Source organism: Cololabis saira, chromosome 17 (genome assembly GCF_033807715.1).
Source record: "Cololabis saira isolate AMF1-May2022 chromosome 17, fColSai1.1, whole genome shotgun sequence".
Taxonomy (NCBI): domain Eukaryota; kingdom Metazoa; phylum Chordata; class Actinopteri; order Beloniformes; family Belonidae; genus Cololabis; species Cololabis saira.
In genome coordinates, this window is record NC_084603.1 from 8,316,122 (window position 1) to 8,332,687 (window position 16,566).

Genomic DNA, 16,566 nt, shown 5'->3' on the forward strand with positions numbered 1-16,566 from the left:
GAATAGTTTAAGAAGCAGTGTAGAAAAGGCATGAATCTTAATGTAAAGTTAAGCTTACTTGCTGCCTTATATTAGAATCCCTCCACCAATAAAAAGTGTTTCTAGGTAATTGGAGTGATGGGTAACACGCCTGACCCCACCCACACAGATGTTCACCTCTGATCAGCTTAATGGCTGTCAGGTTTGGTTTATGTGTATATTTGAGCCAGTTTCAGCTGAAGATGGACACATTTTGCCACACCTGGACAAAATATGGACCATCCGGTCCAGAAAACCAACCTGTATCCGTGTCGTCTGGCTGTTGCACCAAGACAGATTCTGGGACATAGCTTTTCAATTTTAATTGTTAAATACAGACTTAACTTCACAAGAAAGACCACATCACATTGGGCCACTCTTCTTAAAACCTGATTTCTCACATATATTTCAAAATTAAGATCACTACCGTTTAAATTTAATCATATTATGCAATTGCAGGAAGCTATTTAGACAGCTATGTGGACACCACACAACCACCCTTTTCTTGCCCAAAACTCCTCTGAGCTAAACGGTGTCTTGGTGGAGTAGTTTGCATCTCTGATTCAGACCAAATAAGGAACAAAGCCAGTATTTAGTAAGAGCTCCTCCTCACCCCCTTTTGATGTCAACGAATTTGCCTTTATGGCTCAAGTACCACCTCAGAAATGATATCCAATTGTAGCACAATTGTGCTATTACCCAGTTTTGTTTCCTTGTGCCATGTTAATACAACGAAGAGTCAACAGCACCAGCTTTAGTTTCAGTTCTTAAAAAAAATACCCTTGTGGCTTTAAATTTCTTTAAAAAAGGATACTGATAATGCTTGAGACAAAAGTGCACAACCTGACAAGCAATATCCTTTAAAGGTGAGTCAGTAACCTAAAACCTACAGCTTAAAATTGAGCCTTGTTAAGCAGGATGCGGAAAAATGGAGATACTTATGTAAGCACTAGTTTGTCACTGGGTGACGTAGGGTGAGGGCATTGGGTAGCAGTACTTCCTTTTATAGACAACGTAAATTCTTTTTTTAAATACAGGCTTTGCTCTTTGACAGGATGTTTAATGTTAACATGACTGGAGTAACAGCGCTCACATGTCTTAAGGCGGATGTTCAGTACACAGCTTGCCTTCTGATTCACACCGGAACTGAAACCGTGTCACAAGAACATATTTCATCTTGCTCAGTGTCCCCGTACACTGCAACAACACACACAACACAGACGCCGGGCAGGTTTACATAGTGCTACACTGTAGTTTATTCATTCATACAAATTCCATGTGTGTTATTGTCAGCCAGCTATAGAGGAAAGCAGGCCCTAAAGGTACTGCATCGGTACACAATAAAAAAAAAGAAAATAAAGTTCCCATCATTCAACCACATAGAAAAGACATACAAAAGTAATTGCACAGGTTGATGTACGTTTGACGTACATTCGGTTTCCCTTTTAACACTGAACTATGGGGAGATGTTTGGAATATAAGGCAAGGGGATAAATAACTTCTGACATAGTCAGAATTGTAGGTGGAATGTGGGTTTAAAGATTGCAGCAGGATTCTCTCCTCTAATCTTATTTTGAAATGTTCATTACACAAAAATATTTGAGGACTACAGTTGCAACAAATGCAATCAACTACAGTACAAGAAAGAAATTATTTTGGAATGCATAACTATGGTAATCATAAGGCATATTTGGCAGTTTCTTGTAGTGTTCGCTGTGAACTTCCTCTCAGACAGATGTTCCTTCCTTCAGTTCCACAAACTCTCCCTTGAAAACAAAAATATAAATCAAGATTAGAGACAAGCTGTGTAAAGCACAGTCGAGCATAAGAGTTGTTTTAGCAGCATCAGCTGTCTCACCTTGTCCTCCTCCTGGGGGTCCTGTAGTGTTCTCACAGTTTCTCTCTCTTTGGTCAGCTGCTCCTGAGTGGTTTTAAGAAGTTGCTGCAGCTTGGTGGCTGCTTGACCCAAGTCTTTGGACAGTTTTTTCTCCTTCTCCAAGCGCTCCTGTTCAAACAACAGCAGCGAACATGAACGAAAAAGCTCTGAAGTGACAAATTCAGTAAGCAAAGAGCAAGCAAACAAAGCGCATCCTGTTATTATTCATTATTTCGTAATGAATGTTGATAAAAGGAGTTTTTATTTAACAGCCCTAGTTGTCTGACATGTTTCACTGGGGGGAAAAAAAGGCCATACTCTAATAAGAACTGATGTAATCCTTCAAATTATACATTCATGTGCGGCCTAAACAGACTCACTGAATCAATCAAAAATATTGCAAGCCCATTATTGGTGAAATTTAATTCCACAGATGGACAAAAACACGTTACTTTAATAGAGATGTCAACTCCCCAATCAAAATCAAACCACAGCAGCAAGAAGCATGTGTGGCTGGTTGCTGCCAGGCACAGACCAACCCGTAACTGGGTTAGAGGTTCATAAAGACTAACGGCATTGAAAACATCACAGAATAAAATGATATTTAAATATTTCAGTTCTGACATTTATTTTACAATTTGATTCCCTGCATCCACTTTGGTTAAACTACTTGGATATCCATCTCTGGAATGTCTCATACATATTTTTAAATATCTGTTCAATTATTAAATTATGCATTGGCAGTGAAAGATGCCATCTTAACACACCTTGAGCTGAGCTACATCTTCAGTATCAGATTGAGCTGACTCTGCAGAAACCAGCTGGGCCTGAAGTTCTGCTACAGTCCTCTGGGCCTGGAAACAGATAACACATTTATGCCTTCACTCTGGCGTACAAACAACACGAACAGTGCAAGGAAAACGGCTGCTACCTGCTCAAACTCCTCAGAGAGCTGCTGCCTCTGGGTGGCCTCCCCGTGCAGCTTCTCCATCGTCAGACTCAACGTGTTCTGAACCTGAGAGCAGACACACAAACGCTGGATGTGAACACGGTGATGACCAGCACAGAAGTTTATGCAGCCATACAAATTTCCAAGCAGCAGCACTACGAACACTCATGCACACAAAAAGCTGCTCGACCTGTGCAACAAATTAATTTCCCAGAAAAGACTGAGGTAAACAAATCTATTATACTAATAATTGTACAAAAAAAGCAAATAAAGCAGAGGTGAGCATGCTGACACAGCTGAGAAGCAGAAGTAGAGTTAGGTCCACTCAGTCGACGCAAACAGTGGTTAGAATAAAGAGCTGCTCTGCCTGAGGAGTACTGGACAGGACCGAAACGGGGAGCTGCTGCTTCAAGGGCCGTCTGTCTTTCTTTAGACCACAACTTAAAGCAGGTGTGACGCAACACAAATATCCCATTAAAATCATAACAATTGAGCATTTTGGATTATTTTTAAATGAACCACACTGAATTGAGGCTTGTGTGGTAGTCTAGTAAATAAAGCAAATAGATTAAGGAGCTGTTTGGAGATTTGTTCCAGTCGCCGTCCAGTACACTCTGACAGGAAGTGAAGGGTGCCCTGTGACCTTTGCACCCTGACCTGACTGGGTTCAGCCTCAGCTGGGCCGTTCTGCTCCCCCTGAGCCCGCTTCGTGATCTCACCCAGCTGCTCTTTGACCTGAAACAGGAAGCCGTGGCTGGTTATGTAACCGTCATCCGCGAATCCCCGACACCATAACAAGCCAGATGTGTATGTGACGGCGGGGTAACCATGTGAAATCTCATAAATAACATGCCCGTCTCTCACCTTAGTCACTCTGGTATTTGTATTTGTGCATTTTATTGTCTGGAGGATGGAAAAGCATGTTATATCTTAAAAAAAACCCACCTGTTCGAGCTCCACCTTGTGTGCCTGGGCCTCCTTCTGGGCCAAATCCAGCTGGCTCTGGCACGCCGACAGCTGCTGGTTCAGCTGAGCACAGCAAGGAACAGATGTCAGACATTGTTGAAATTGCAACAGGTTGAGGCGTCTTTAAATAGAATAAATGTTGTTTGAGGAGTTCATAGAAAACATACAGAGCTCCTGCTACATTAAATGCTGACAGCTACCTCGGTACAGGAAACACTGATTCTATATATAGTAAAGTCAAGCCCTGTCTCCCTATCTGCCCTTGAAAGGCTTATTCAAGCTTTTATCTTTTCTAGACTGGACCGCAACTCCCTTCACAAGAGGATGGATCGGTCTCTTCTTCACCGTCTACAGCGTGTCCAAAATTCAGCTGCCTGCTGATTAACGGGCTTGTTTAGTCTGGAATGGTCTCCCCTTTTCCCTGAGGTCTGCTCGAAGGCTTTAAACTCTAGAGCGCATAAATAGTAGACTCATCTATATTGTATTTAGCCTTTATATCTATTATATATATATTTTTAGTCTTGTTCTCTCTTTCTATCCAATTACTTTGCTTCGTGGTATTTTATTCACATTTATTCATTTTATTGGTTGCCTTATGGTACGGTACGTGAAGTGCTTTATGAATAAAGTTCGATTGAAGTTTGATTGCTATATATGATGAATAATTTTCAGTAAATGTGCATATCATTAATATTTACATAAAATGCACACGAGATTACAGTTTCAGTGAGACTGCTTGTACCTGCTCCACTTCCTCCAAAGCCATCAGGTTGTCCGACTGCTTCTCCAGCTGGGCTTCCAGGAGCATCATCTGCTCCTTCAACTGCAGAAAAAACAAAAACTTGAGCAAAATAGCTTCAATCAGCTAAATTACATCAAAGAGCTTTTAAACTAAGGAAGATAGAGCCCACCTGTCCTACACTTTGGGTTTCTCCTTCCAGGTCGCTGACTTTCTGCAAAGCCTGGTAGTGTGAGACAAGAGTATGGTTTTAAAAGTAATATTTGATACACTAAGGGGGAAAATAAAATGAATAAATAAATAAAACCCATTCCCTATGATTAAAAAGTCACTTGCCTCCTTCAGTTGTTCTTCTGAGTTGGCCATCTTGGATTTCCAGACCAGCTCTTCCTCTTCCACACTCTTCTGGAGATGTTTCAACATTCCTTCCTAAAGGAAAAAGAAAAAGTTACCAGTGAGCTCTGTAAATCCATCACACCATATTATGATTTCAGACACTTACCGTTTCAGCCAGAACGGCCCTGTACTGTTCACATTCGGCTTGCATGGTGCTACGGCTCTCCTCTGCCTCCTTCAGTTTCTCGTGCACCTCCTGAAACAAACCAAACACACTCAGAACATCTTCTACTGGGACAAGTCAAACCAGATGGTGATAATGCACAGAGAGAGAAAAAAAACGCCTTACTGGCGACGCTGCGCCTGACTGAGGCTCCTCACTTTTCTGACTCAGTGCCTCCTGAGCTTTTTGGGTAAATACCTGCAACCAGTCGGACTGAAACAGCAGAAAAGCAGGCAGATCATCATTGTACAGAACTTTTCAAAGCAGTTTCTTAATCATCACAGCAGGAAGACACTTCCATATGAAATCATCCCTCCTTACCTGCTCGGTCTCTACTGGTATCTGTGGGAAGAGTAACTGGAGACTCTCTTTGGTTTCACTTTGAAAAGTTGCCAGTTGTGCCGTAACACTCTGTTACAGGAAGATAAGACATAATCATTGAGGTGATCAACATGATGCTAACCTAAACTGATAACCCACTAGTGCGTAAAAAGACTTACTGCATCCATGGCTGTATTTTCTTTTGCTTGTCTCAGTTCCTCCTGTAGTGATGTAACAAGGGCATCCTTCTCACTGAGACTAGGGAGAAACAAAGAAAACGCATCTAACTGACGGATACTTTCACTCTTTACCCGTATATGAGAATCAGGAGGCATGCGCGTCCAGTCACTTACCTGCTCTGTAGTTGTGAATGCTCTGTGGAGGTATCTGACTGAAATTGAAAAGGATAAGCAAATGTCAGAGTAAGACCTTAGTGAACAGCACCGAGAGCGTTATTATAAACATCTATACATTGAAATTGATGCTTACTGTTGTGTTTTCTAGTTGCACCATCTCCTCTTTGAGGTTTTTAAGTTCGTCCTGAAGTGATGAGATGAGGCTGCTGCTGTCCTCACTGAATGAAACCAAAGGGATCAGTTTAATTTATCAGGGAGACAAGAAGTGAAGTACGGTATAAGATTTGAGCCTAATGGACAAACGATAAAAAAGGCACCATACCTCTTATTTTTTTGCTCAAGCTCAACAATTGTTGTTTCCTGTTGGAGAAAAAGACCACTTGTCATTATACTCAGTAACAGTAGACATAATTAACACTATTTGATGCCACATTTAATAAGAGATGATTTTAAGACCTACAGCAGCTTCCTGCTTTGTTTGTAGTTGCTTCAGCTCCTCCTGAAGTGTGCTCACTTGGCCATCTCTCTCCACCAGGCTGTAAAGGAGTGGGATGTGTTTAAATTAGCAGATGAAAGTAGCTTGAGAGCAGATTCTGCTTAAAAGATCAAACATCTACCTGAGCTTTAGTTGTTCCAATTCTGCTTCATTTTCCTCCTGAATTTGAAATATAATGAATCATTATTTTAGGGGTGAAAAGACACTCAGCTTTCCATTTCACCAAACTGAATTCAAATGTTTGACCTGTTTGCCGTCCTCTTTCTTGTTCTGACTGGCTTCCAACAGCGAGTTGATGGAGGCCGCCTGCTCTACAAGCTGGCTTTTCTCCTTCTGCGTCTCTTCCAGCTGGTTGGTGAGGGTTTCCACCTGAGCAGAGCTCTCCCTCATTTCACTCTCCAATCTCTCTACGCGCACTTGATACTCTGAAGAGGGTAAAACACGTTTCTTCCTTTTACTTTCAGCAAAGAAGACAACATTTTTTTAAATGCATTTATTAAAAGCAGACGAAATCCCCAAATAAGTTCAACGTGTTATAAATCACTGAGACACTCCCCTCGTGTCCTCTGACCTGAGAGCGTGCTGCTTTCCTGTTGGGCCTTGTCCAGAGTGGCCTGGAGGCTGCCGTTTTTACTCTGTGTTGTTCTGAGCTCTTCACACACCTCCTCCAGTTTCTTCTGTAACGCCTGCTCACTCTCCGTGCGGCCGGCCTAGAAAATACCAGCGTCATACAGCGTGTCACACAGCAGGGGGGAGCAAAGATTCCCTCAATGACTGAACTGAAGGCTCGATTCACAGCACAAAAACCGAGTGTAGGTTGAGTTGGATTTGTTTTATACATATCTAAAGTGTGGGCTGTGTTTAATAACATGACAAACAGAATATCTTTGGCTTGAGGGTGCACCCCAGGTAACTAAAAAAACTACTTCCCACCACCATTTTCAGCTATTTGTGTTAGAGAAGTGTTTTGCAGGAAGCATTACAGACTTGGAGGAATGTGGACATGGTTCCCTTGACTGTCTCGATAAGACACATTTTATTATAACAGCCAAATACTTATGATTGTCACAGCCCTGCAATGCAAAATATTCTACAGAACCCAGAAAACCAAAAACACAATTTCATCTTTACTCAGGTTTACTGGTTTCTGTGTAGTTGGGTAACGTGTTCAGAGCCGACAGGTTGGGAGGGCTGCAAGTCAAAGATGAATCAAGGCGAACAGTCTGAAGTGCTGATTAATGGTCAGCAATCAAACAATAGCGTTCAGAAACTGTGTGGGCTAACAACACTGGGGAGATGCAAATTAACTGAAAGACAAATGTACTTCCTATGGGAGCATCAGACTGTATCTGTACATTTACAGCAGACTACAGCGGTCTGGGGAGAGATGTTTGGACATGCACTCACTCTCGCTGGCGAGGAGAAATATCTGCCTCGCAGCCTCGTTACTGCATGGCTCCGTTGCCACATGGTCCTGAGCGGAGTTATGACCGGGCAGCTAAAGGTCTCGGTGTTAAATGGTCAGGGTGATGTGTGGGAAACGCTTGCATTTTGATCACACGCAAGGATAATTTCACCTCTGGACTCACAACTCAAACCCTACCTCGGAATTTGCTCACGTGGTGTCGAGTTTAGACTTTAACCGATATCAAATTAAATTAACTATACATATGATTTAGTGTTCCCACAAGCCAGCCTAACCTGCAGCAGTGTGAGCTGCTTCTCCGTTGCGGTGACCTTGGCCTCCAGCCCTTTCTTGACGTGTTCCTCAGAGAGCAGACTTTCAGTCTTCTCTCCAAGCTCTTTGGTCAACTTTGCACATTCCTGTCGCAGTTTGGCAAGCTCTGCATTTTGTCTGAGCACGAAGTAAAAAAAGAGACAAAGTAAAGACACATGGCTCAGAAACATAACCAACTCCAAACGGTTCCACATTACGCTTTAGTATTAGGAGATAAAATGCATCTCTCCACAAATCCATGCTTAGCAGTTACCGTCATGTCACAGACTCACTTGCTCTCAGCTTGACTCGTGGCTTGATTGAGGGCATCACGAAGGATCGAGTTCTCCTGCTGCAGGCGAGCAAGTTGAGCATTGGGGCCTTTTTCCAGCTGGTCCTGCAGACTCAGGATCTAAAGTAAATTTAAAGCCTTTGCATCAGCACACAATACCTCACAACCTAGGTTGCTACTAACCTTACAATTTTTCCTCATACAGCACAGGAATTCATGTTCGGAAAAAAAAATGCATTTTCATTTTTGATAATTGCTAACATTAAAAGAGCATTAAAGCATTAAAAGAGAGAATGCAGACAAAGATAATCTGATATGGAGGTTCATTTTATGGAACAGACCTTTGCATTAAGACTCTGGGTCTGGGCTACATGGTCCTGGTAACTGGCCTGCATACGGGCTTGGAGAGCAATCATTTCTTGTTCCCTCTTACTCAGCTGAGAACTCAGTTTTGTCTCCACGTTGGCCACTTTGGACTTCTCAGCAGACAGTTCCTGTTAACCAGACAGGACAGTCAGACACTTTCAGACTCACCGACATACTTCTGTGGTCAAAGCTCCACTTCAGAGTGAAATATCTCTGTAACAGCTACAATATTATAGAGAGATGATGAATTTCACTTTCATTTATTTTACTAAGGATGGATTTTCACACACTAAAGAATATTTGAGCACTGACAGCCATCCATACATCCTGACGTATGCGGTCTGTACACTCGTCACCTCATAAGCTTTCCTCTAGCGCCACCATCAGGACAAAAAAAGGAAGTCTAAATGTCTCAGTGTCTGTAGAAATGATAATGATTACAGGACTGTCTCAGAAAATTAGAATATTGTGATAAAGTTCTTTATTTTCTGTAATGCAATTAAAAAAACAAAAATGTCATACATTCTGGATTCATTACAAATCAACTGAAATATTGCAAGCCTTTTATTATTTTAATATTGCTGATTATGGTTTACAGATTAAGATTCCCAGAATATAAAATTTTTTTGAGATAGGATATTTGAGTTTTCTTAAGCTGTACAGTAAGCCATGAACAGCAATATTAAAATAATAAAAGGCTTGCAATATTTCAGTTGGTTTGTAATGAATCTAGAATGTATGACATTTTTGCATTACAGAAAATAAAAAGGACCTTATCACAATATTCTAATTTTCTGAGACAGTCCTGTATATGGTAATATGTTACAGCATTCATTTGACAGCTTCAAGATTCTTGCATGTCAAACCTTTGTGAGTTCTCTGAGACGGTTCTTTACAGCAGAACCGTCTTCTTGTTCTGCTGCCAGTTGTTTCTCCCTCTCATCCAGCTGCTTCTTCAGAATGGCCACTGGATCTCCTTTCTGAGTGGCCTGAAATACAGACGCAACAAAAACACATGAATCCTTCAACACTTAAAGGATGCAGGGCCGTCTTCATCACTGACAGTGGCGTGTGCTGATACCGTGTGCCAGGTGTCCTGAATGATGCCGATCTTCTCAGAAAGGATCTCGATGAGCCTATGAGCTTCTCCCTCACTGAACATCATGCTACTGATGGTGGAAACCAGAGCCTTGTAAGGGAGGTACAGCGGAGCATCAGCAGAGTCCATCGCTACCACTGCAGAAACAAAGATACAAATAAAACAATAAGGAATTCAGAAACTCATTTCATGTTTGAAACAAAGGATGAGCTCTAAAGGGTTCGAGGCTGTCACAGATACGATATTCTCACACTTCTTTTGGAAACTGGCATGATTGAAGGTTCCTTTTTTGGGTCTGGGGCCTTGGGCAGTTTCAGATGGCAACATGATGTGGCTCTGTGGCACCAGGCAGAGACAAGCCTCAGGCTAGGGAGAAAGTCAACCCCTCCTCTCTACTCATTGTGAGAGGCACTGAAAGGCTTTGTGAGCTAACAAAACAGGGCAACAGTGTTTGGACAAGCTGTTGCACTCTAGCGGAGTGCCAGACATTGCCCACCACTGCCCTTGGTACTATGGGTACACAGCTGGAAGTTCACCAGTACTGACAGGTTGTTTCTGCCTTACATTGTGAGTGTATGATTATGCAACTCAACTATGCAGACATGCCTCTGCAACATTAAAAAAGGCATAATCATGAGTTATTTGACTTAATGTAGTTCCATCAGTTCCAAGGAAGGGAACGATATCAGCAATATTGATAAGAGAAGTTTGGGTCCTTTTGAGAAGGTTTCCTGGATAAGAAGAAAGGAAGTGGAAACTTATCTGCAAACTCCAAGCCTTGAACAAAACAACAGCTCTTTAAATCCAGCAGTATAATTAGGGCTGTGCAATTAATCGATTTTAAATCTAAATTGGATTTATTAATCATAATCGATGTTAAAAAAAGGAAAATCGGAAAATCGATTTTCCTTTTTTGCAGCTGGCTGCATTACAGACAGAGCCCGTCTAGTCATCTTTGTTTGGTCAAGAAAATTGTAAATGTTGTCACTTTACTAAACTCAAGGAGGATTTACAGTATCTTTCAATTGCACTTCATTCCCAATAGGGAAATTTGTTTGCTATTTCTTTTTTCTTTAAAAATAAAGATAAAATATTTGAAACAATTTATTCCATTGTCTTTTGTAGTTTTACCAAAAAAATCGAAAATTCAGAGAAAAGAAAAATCAGGATTTTATTTTTGTCCAAAATCGCCCAGCCATAAGTATAATTAAGTTTGATAGTTGATCTTTTTCTAAAAGGACAAGCGAAACTGATCATAATGAAATATTGACAAGTGAAAACCAATAGGCTGCGATGTAGCTACAGACAGTGTTAAGGCAGCAGACTGTTGTCCCACCCTGAGGATCTTTTTGATAACTCATCCTTAAACTTAAAATTATTTGATTAACATTATTAAAATATAATATTTCACAAAACTATATGTAGTAAATGACTCCAAATGAAAAAAAAAGTACATTTCTCTAGAGATATCTGCTTACCAGGCTCAGACTTCTTCTTTGAAGCCTTCTTCTTAGGCTCTTGTGGTTTGACAGCGGGAGGAGCCTGCTGAGATCCCACCGGGGGCACGGCCATCACTGGGACATCTTTGGTGACGGACTCCAGCACGGGGGCAGTCTTGGCTGAGGCTGCAGCAGACTTGCTAGGTGCGGATTTGTTCGTGGAAGGGGCAGACTTGGCTGTTGCAGGAGCAGGGGCAGCTTTAGCTTGTGCAGGGGCAGCTTTGGCTTGTGCCGGGGCAGCTTTGGCTTGTGCCGGGGCAGACTTGGTTGATGCAGGGGCAGGAGCAGACTTGGTAGGGGCAGGAGCAGACTTGGTTGATGCAGGGACAGGAGCAGACTTGGCAGGGGCAGGGGCAGACTTGGTGGATGCAGGGGCAGACTTTGCTGGGCCGGTTGTCTTGCCTGGGGCAGAGGGAGGAGCCTGAGTTACGACAGGGGCAGCTGAAGACTTAATTGGTGCAGGAGCGGACACAGTTGGAGCTGCCTGAGTTGATGCTGGCTCAACCTTTGCCACCTTCTTCTTCTTTTTCTCTTTAGGTGTGGGCACAGGTGAAGGCTCTGCGACAGGGATCGGTTCAGCTGCAATTCTGGGCTGCGATTCTGCAGCCACAGAGGCCGGTTCTGATTTAACCTCAACGGCAGGGGCAGGCTCAGAGACAGGAGCCGCAGACACAGCAGGAGCAGCAGACACAACTGGTGCAGCAGCCTCAATCACTAGCTCGTCTTCAGCAGAGTCTTCAATCTTCTCTTGTTCTGGAATTTTTCCATTTGGCTTTTCGTCTTTCTTCTTCCCACGACTTTTCTTCTCAGATACTTTGTCCTTTTTCTTTTTGTCAGCACGAGAAGGGTGGATTTTACCCAACTCTTTACGTTGTTTAGCCAGGGCCTCCTCATAAGAAGTCTCCTTCATTGAGAAGGTGGAGACAAGGGCGATCCCGACAGCAGAGATCACCATGAATCCACCAAATACCATAATCCCAAGGGTCTGGGGGTCATAGATGTCCATTGTTGTATTTCAGTAAACCTACGAGAGAAATAAATTATCAACACAGATAGCAAACAAGTGGACCATAACATTAAAGGATAAATCTCCAAGCAGATAAAGCTATTACAATAATTCATACAAGAAGGGAGTTCATACAGTAATTTAAGAAAGTCAAAAGTCGAGGTTAATTTTGTATCTCTCCAAAACTAGCGTAAAAGCCAGTGTTTTAACAGAGCGGTGAAGGAAGTGTTTTATGAAGAAAAAGCCTGGTGTTTACCTCCAACAGCCTCAAGGTGTCACTACTATCCACACCAACGTTCACCTTGGGGCTGTCTACTAATGCAGACCAGAAAACCAACCAAATTTGAAAGAGAACTTTCAAATCAGTTACTTGTCATGGACATAACCACTGAATTACCCTCATAGCATCTCATCACTGATCTTTGTGAGTAGGAATATTTGAAAGAAAAAAAAAAGTTTTAAGAGTTCTCGTCACATTAAAATATAGGTTTTGTAACACTAAACGTGGCGTTTTATTGTGGCACAGATGCACTTAAATACTGAGCCCAATAATTTGTTACATAATTAAAATATTTATGAAAAAAGCACTTTAGCTGAATCAGGGTTTATACACTAATCCTTATGTTAAATTTAATACCTTTTTCACTACCTTCAGATTAAAAAAAAAAAAACTGTCACAACATTAAGTGTTAATCACTGACCTTTTAACATCAATACAGATTTTGAACTATAGAACACTACGCAGAACAGATTTATAGACTAATTGATGTTGACCAGATGTTTCACATTTATTTCACTTTGTGAATGACAATAAAATAGACTGCTTAAAATGTAAAAGGTAAAAAAATACCAATTTAAAAAAATACCTCTGAAAGTGAATTTAACACTTTTAATGGCCTTAAATTTGGCAATTTTCATTTATCACTTTTTAATACTTTTTAAAACCCTGCGGAAATCCTGTGAATATATATGTGTGCGTGTATTTTTTTAAACCAAAAATGGAGAAAAGACAGAAAAAAAAGCCCACAAAGTGTCAGCCAACATTTCCAGACATTGGCTGGTGGTTGGTGTTAATTTCCTGCCCAGTAAAAACAACCCTTGAAGGGACTTTCATCTCAAGCTCCAGTCTCAAACCAGAGCACTGAGCCTGCGGGGCGGAAAACCTTCCTGAGAGCAGATGACAGCTTAGACTCACGAAAAAAAACAAAAAAAAAACCCAACTCTCTTCACTGATATCTATTCTTAGAATATAATCTAAATTCCCTAATTGTAAGACAGATCAAATAAATTATATTTATATAAATTAATTTAAAATAAACTAAATCAAGATGGAGCCATTGTGGAGGAAAAGGCCAGCTCTTCTTTAGTATGATCAAAACAAGAGTCCAGAGTCCCCGTTTACAGCAGTCTTGAGAAGAAGAACCGAGACGGTTCTGCCTCCTGGTCTGCGGTGTCAAGGCTGATTTATGGTTCCGCGTTAGACCAACGCAGAGCCTGCGGCGTAAGGTACGCGGCACGGTGTGCGTAGCCGCGTACCCTACGCCGTAGGTTCTGCGTCGATTTAACACACGTCAGTGCATCGCCACTCACACAGAGCTGGAATCAAGAGCACTTCGAGAAAACTGACTCAGTGTAATGGACCCTAACGTTTAAAGTACCTCTCAGACTCCTCAAGACGAAGTTTACTACAGTTTGACAAACAATATGCACTTTAAATTATAAAGAAAATAAAATCTGGCTCTCATTTATGGCCACTGGAATTCCTCCAGTGAATGCCTTTATGAAAAAAAAAAAAAGAGTCCTTCCCGTTGAGTTATGCCGCGTTCCATTTACCTCGGAAATCGGAACTGGGAACTGGGAATGGCAGCCATCTTGGAATGGTAACTCGGGGGTGGTGACGCTTCTCCCACTTTACCAGTAGGAAATCCCACTTCGAGGGGCGTTCCAGTTGAAAATTCCGACTGGAAACGAGGAAATTCCGACTTCCGAGGACAAATGGAACGCGGCATTAGTCTTTGATTGTTTCGGTTTAGGTGTTCTATAAACGACATTTTACAGTAATTACTCGTTTTTATTTCATATTTTCAAACTAAAATAACTTTTTCACTAACTCCTGAATTGTTTATTTTAGAGTACCGGCTCAACACATTCAAAGGGCTTTCAGGCTCATATAAAAAAAGACGCACAAATAATATAATAAAGTGTGAAAAACATTTTGGATATTCTTTTCAGCATTACTTAGCTGTGAAGCTAAAGCTATGAATCAATGAACTTTGCTAATGTCCAGGATGCCAAGAATCCTTGTGTGCAAAGACTGCAATATAAAACCAAGACTAAAGCTGCGAAATCAAACGGTAAAAGGAGGAAAACGTGTAAAATAATTGATTTAATATTAAATCTGTCTGTATTTCCTCAAGTGTTAGCAGGAGATAGCTTTCCAGGCTAGCTCACTCAATAAAAAAAAAATCCCAAGAATCCCAGAAACACTTACTGACTTACTGACTCCGGCGGAGATAAAGCTGCGGCTGCACCGGGAACAGGCTGAGGGGGGAAAAGAGTTGAAGTGACTTTGGGTGCAAAGCTGCCTGTATATCCAGCTATGTAGCTTTCCTGCTTTTCTTTTTTCCACTCTCTCCCTCTCTCTCGCTCCGCTGGATCCGAGCTCTGCTCCGCTGTGAAGTCGTGGCACTTCGAGCTGGCAAGACGCGCTGGCCCCGTGCCCCAAAAAGCCACCATACATTTACTCGCTTCCTGATTGGCTGGAGCGACCTCACACCGGAAATGGGGTTGCTGGGAAATGTAGTTCATTAAGGTTTCAAACAGCCACCGCTTTCCATACCTGTCAAGTCTCCCGTTTTGGCCGGGAAACTACCGTGTTTTACCTCTCTTTCCCGCCGCCGTCCTCCCGTGTTAGTATTTTCCCCCGTAAATTTCCCGTTTTATAATATAATAATTTTTAAACTGCAAAGCAAATTGTCACTAGCCTCGCGAGAACTGCCATCTGCTGCAGCCTGGGTGGCAGTTCTCGCGAGGTTAGTGGCGACAACGGGAGAGAAAACTCGGGAAAAACAAATCAGAGATGGATGGATGTAACGACAGAGGTTTCTGCCAAAAAAGGGAAGATTTCGTGTAAATATCTCTAAAAGTGGGAAACCGAATTTACTTTCCTAAAGATGAGCAGGATGGGGCTCAGTTACGAGTTCTGAAAGATACAGCTGGAGACAGAAACATGTGTCTGTGTCATTAATCATGAATACCAGAGCCACATGATTGAAAATGACAAATTGAAAGAAAATGTAAAAGTTTCACTTGAAGAAAATCAATATGTATATAAACTGAAAATATTAAAAATAAATAAATGTGCTTTAATTCCCCTTTGTGTTTTCATTTAGGCTTTATCATAGGAATTACATACACATGAATGTCTACAATTTTTCAGTGTCAACAAAGGTCACTATCAGATTCTGAGCACATAATTGTAGTTTGTAAGTGGTAGACAGGTAGTTATTTTGAATTTCTCGTATATTTGTCTTAAATGTAAGATACTGGACCTCGGTTGGTGGGACAGCGGCGGAAAATTTTCCGTATTTTTAAATCCAAAACTTGACAGGTAGCCTATGCCGCTTTCAGTCAAACAAAAGCGGGTTGTCTGGAAAGAACGATCAGGTATACTGAACAAAATTCTTCACTTAGTATATTTAAGAGGTTTTAGTTTGCGAAACGTTACATTTCAAGTACGTTTTGCTAGTAACAGGAATGCTCTTATCACAAAAAGGTTATCTTTGGTCTCTGTCTCATATTTTGGAGCTGTCTGGAACTAAGGTTGCCAACTCCCAGAAAATTAAATAAGGGGCACCTCATCGGCAGGGCCGGCAGACCCGGTTGCCTTCACCTTTCCTGGCGTGGTGAATTTTTTTAGCCCCTTTTTTTGTGAGTGAAACGATTTTTTAACTATTTGACTCGAACCTGAATTGAATTAGATACATATTTTTGAATGCCATGAACACATGGAAAACAAATTATTATCCAGCAATTCACTTTAATACAAAATAACAAAATGAACTGAATAAAATAAGTATCTTTCTTAAACAGACACCTGTCCTGCTTAACTTAAAATTGTATAAATTAATGTAAAACAATTGAAAGAAAGCAGAACATCCATTCTGTAATAGTGCACATTTTTAGTGCAATAACAAAAGTGCAAACAGAAAGTCTGTAGAAAACTTGTAAACTTATTTGTTCCTCAAAGGCCATGACTGTAGGCTACAGTAGTAGTAAAACAGAAAAAAATAACTTATGAACTCATG

At 41.3% G+C, this 16,566-nt stretch overlaps 1 protein-coding gene across 4 annotated transcripts; it reads right to left on the reverse strand.

Moving 5' to 3' along the window:
- Positions 1-1,245: 1,245 nt before the first annotated feature.
- rrbp1a (ribosome binding protein 1a) lies at positions 1,246-14,960 on the reverse strand. Of its 4 annotated transcripts, none has more exons than XM_061744692.1 (27): positions 14,759-14,959; positions 11,233-12,277; positions 9,737-9,891; positions 9,522-9,644; positions 8,631-8,783; positions 8,291-8,409; positions 7,982-8,135; positions 6,852-6,990; positions 6,527-6,705; positions 6,402-6,439; positions 6,245-6,320; positions 6,107-6,144; positions 5,918-6,002; positions 5,782-5,819; positions 5,608-5,686; positions 5,429-5,518; positions 5,234-5,320; positions 5,051-5,140; positions 4,885-4,977; positions 4,721-4,771; positions 4,552-4,632; positions 3,789-3,872; positions 3,501-3,578; positions 2,826-2,909; positions 2,662-2,748; positions 1,877-2,023; positions 1,246-1,784 (listed from the first exon to the last, which is right to left on the reverse strand). In XM_061744692.1, the coding sequence occupies exons 2-27, from the start codon at positions 12,257-12,259 to the stop codon at positions 1,746-1,748; spliced, it is 3,414 nt and encodes a 1,137-aa protein (XP_061600676.1). In that variant the 5' UTR covers positions 12,260-12,277; positions 14,759-14,959; the 3' UTR covers positions 1,246-1,745. The 4 variants fall into 4 exon arrangements, with proteins under 4 accessions (XP_061600676.1, XP_061600675.1, XP_061600678.1 ...); XM_061744691.1 differs by having other exon boundaries at positions 14,751-14,959; XM_061744694.1 differs by lacking the exon at positions 14,759-14,959 and adding an exon at positions 14,093-14,216.
- Positions 14,961-16,566: the final 1,606 nt, after the last annotated feature.

Coding starts and splice junctions, on each gene's coding strand:
- rrbp1a (XM_061744692.1), bottom strand. CDS start 12,259: ATGGACATCTATGACCCCCAGACCCTTGGGATTATGGTATTTGGTGGA. Junction 8,136..8,290: donor ACGAGTCAAGCTGAGAGCAA/GTGAGTCTGTGA, acceptor CTTCGTGCTCAG/ACAAAATGCAGAGCTTGCCA. Junction 2,910..3,500: donor CTGAGGCTGAACCCAGTCAG/GTCAGGGTGCAA, acceptor GTCTGCTCTCAG/GTTCAGAACACGTTGAGTCT.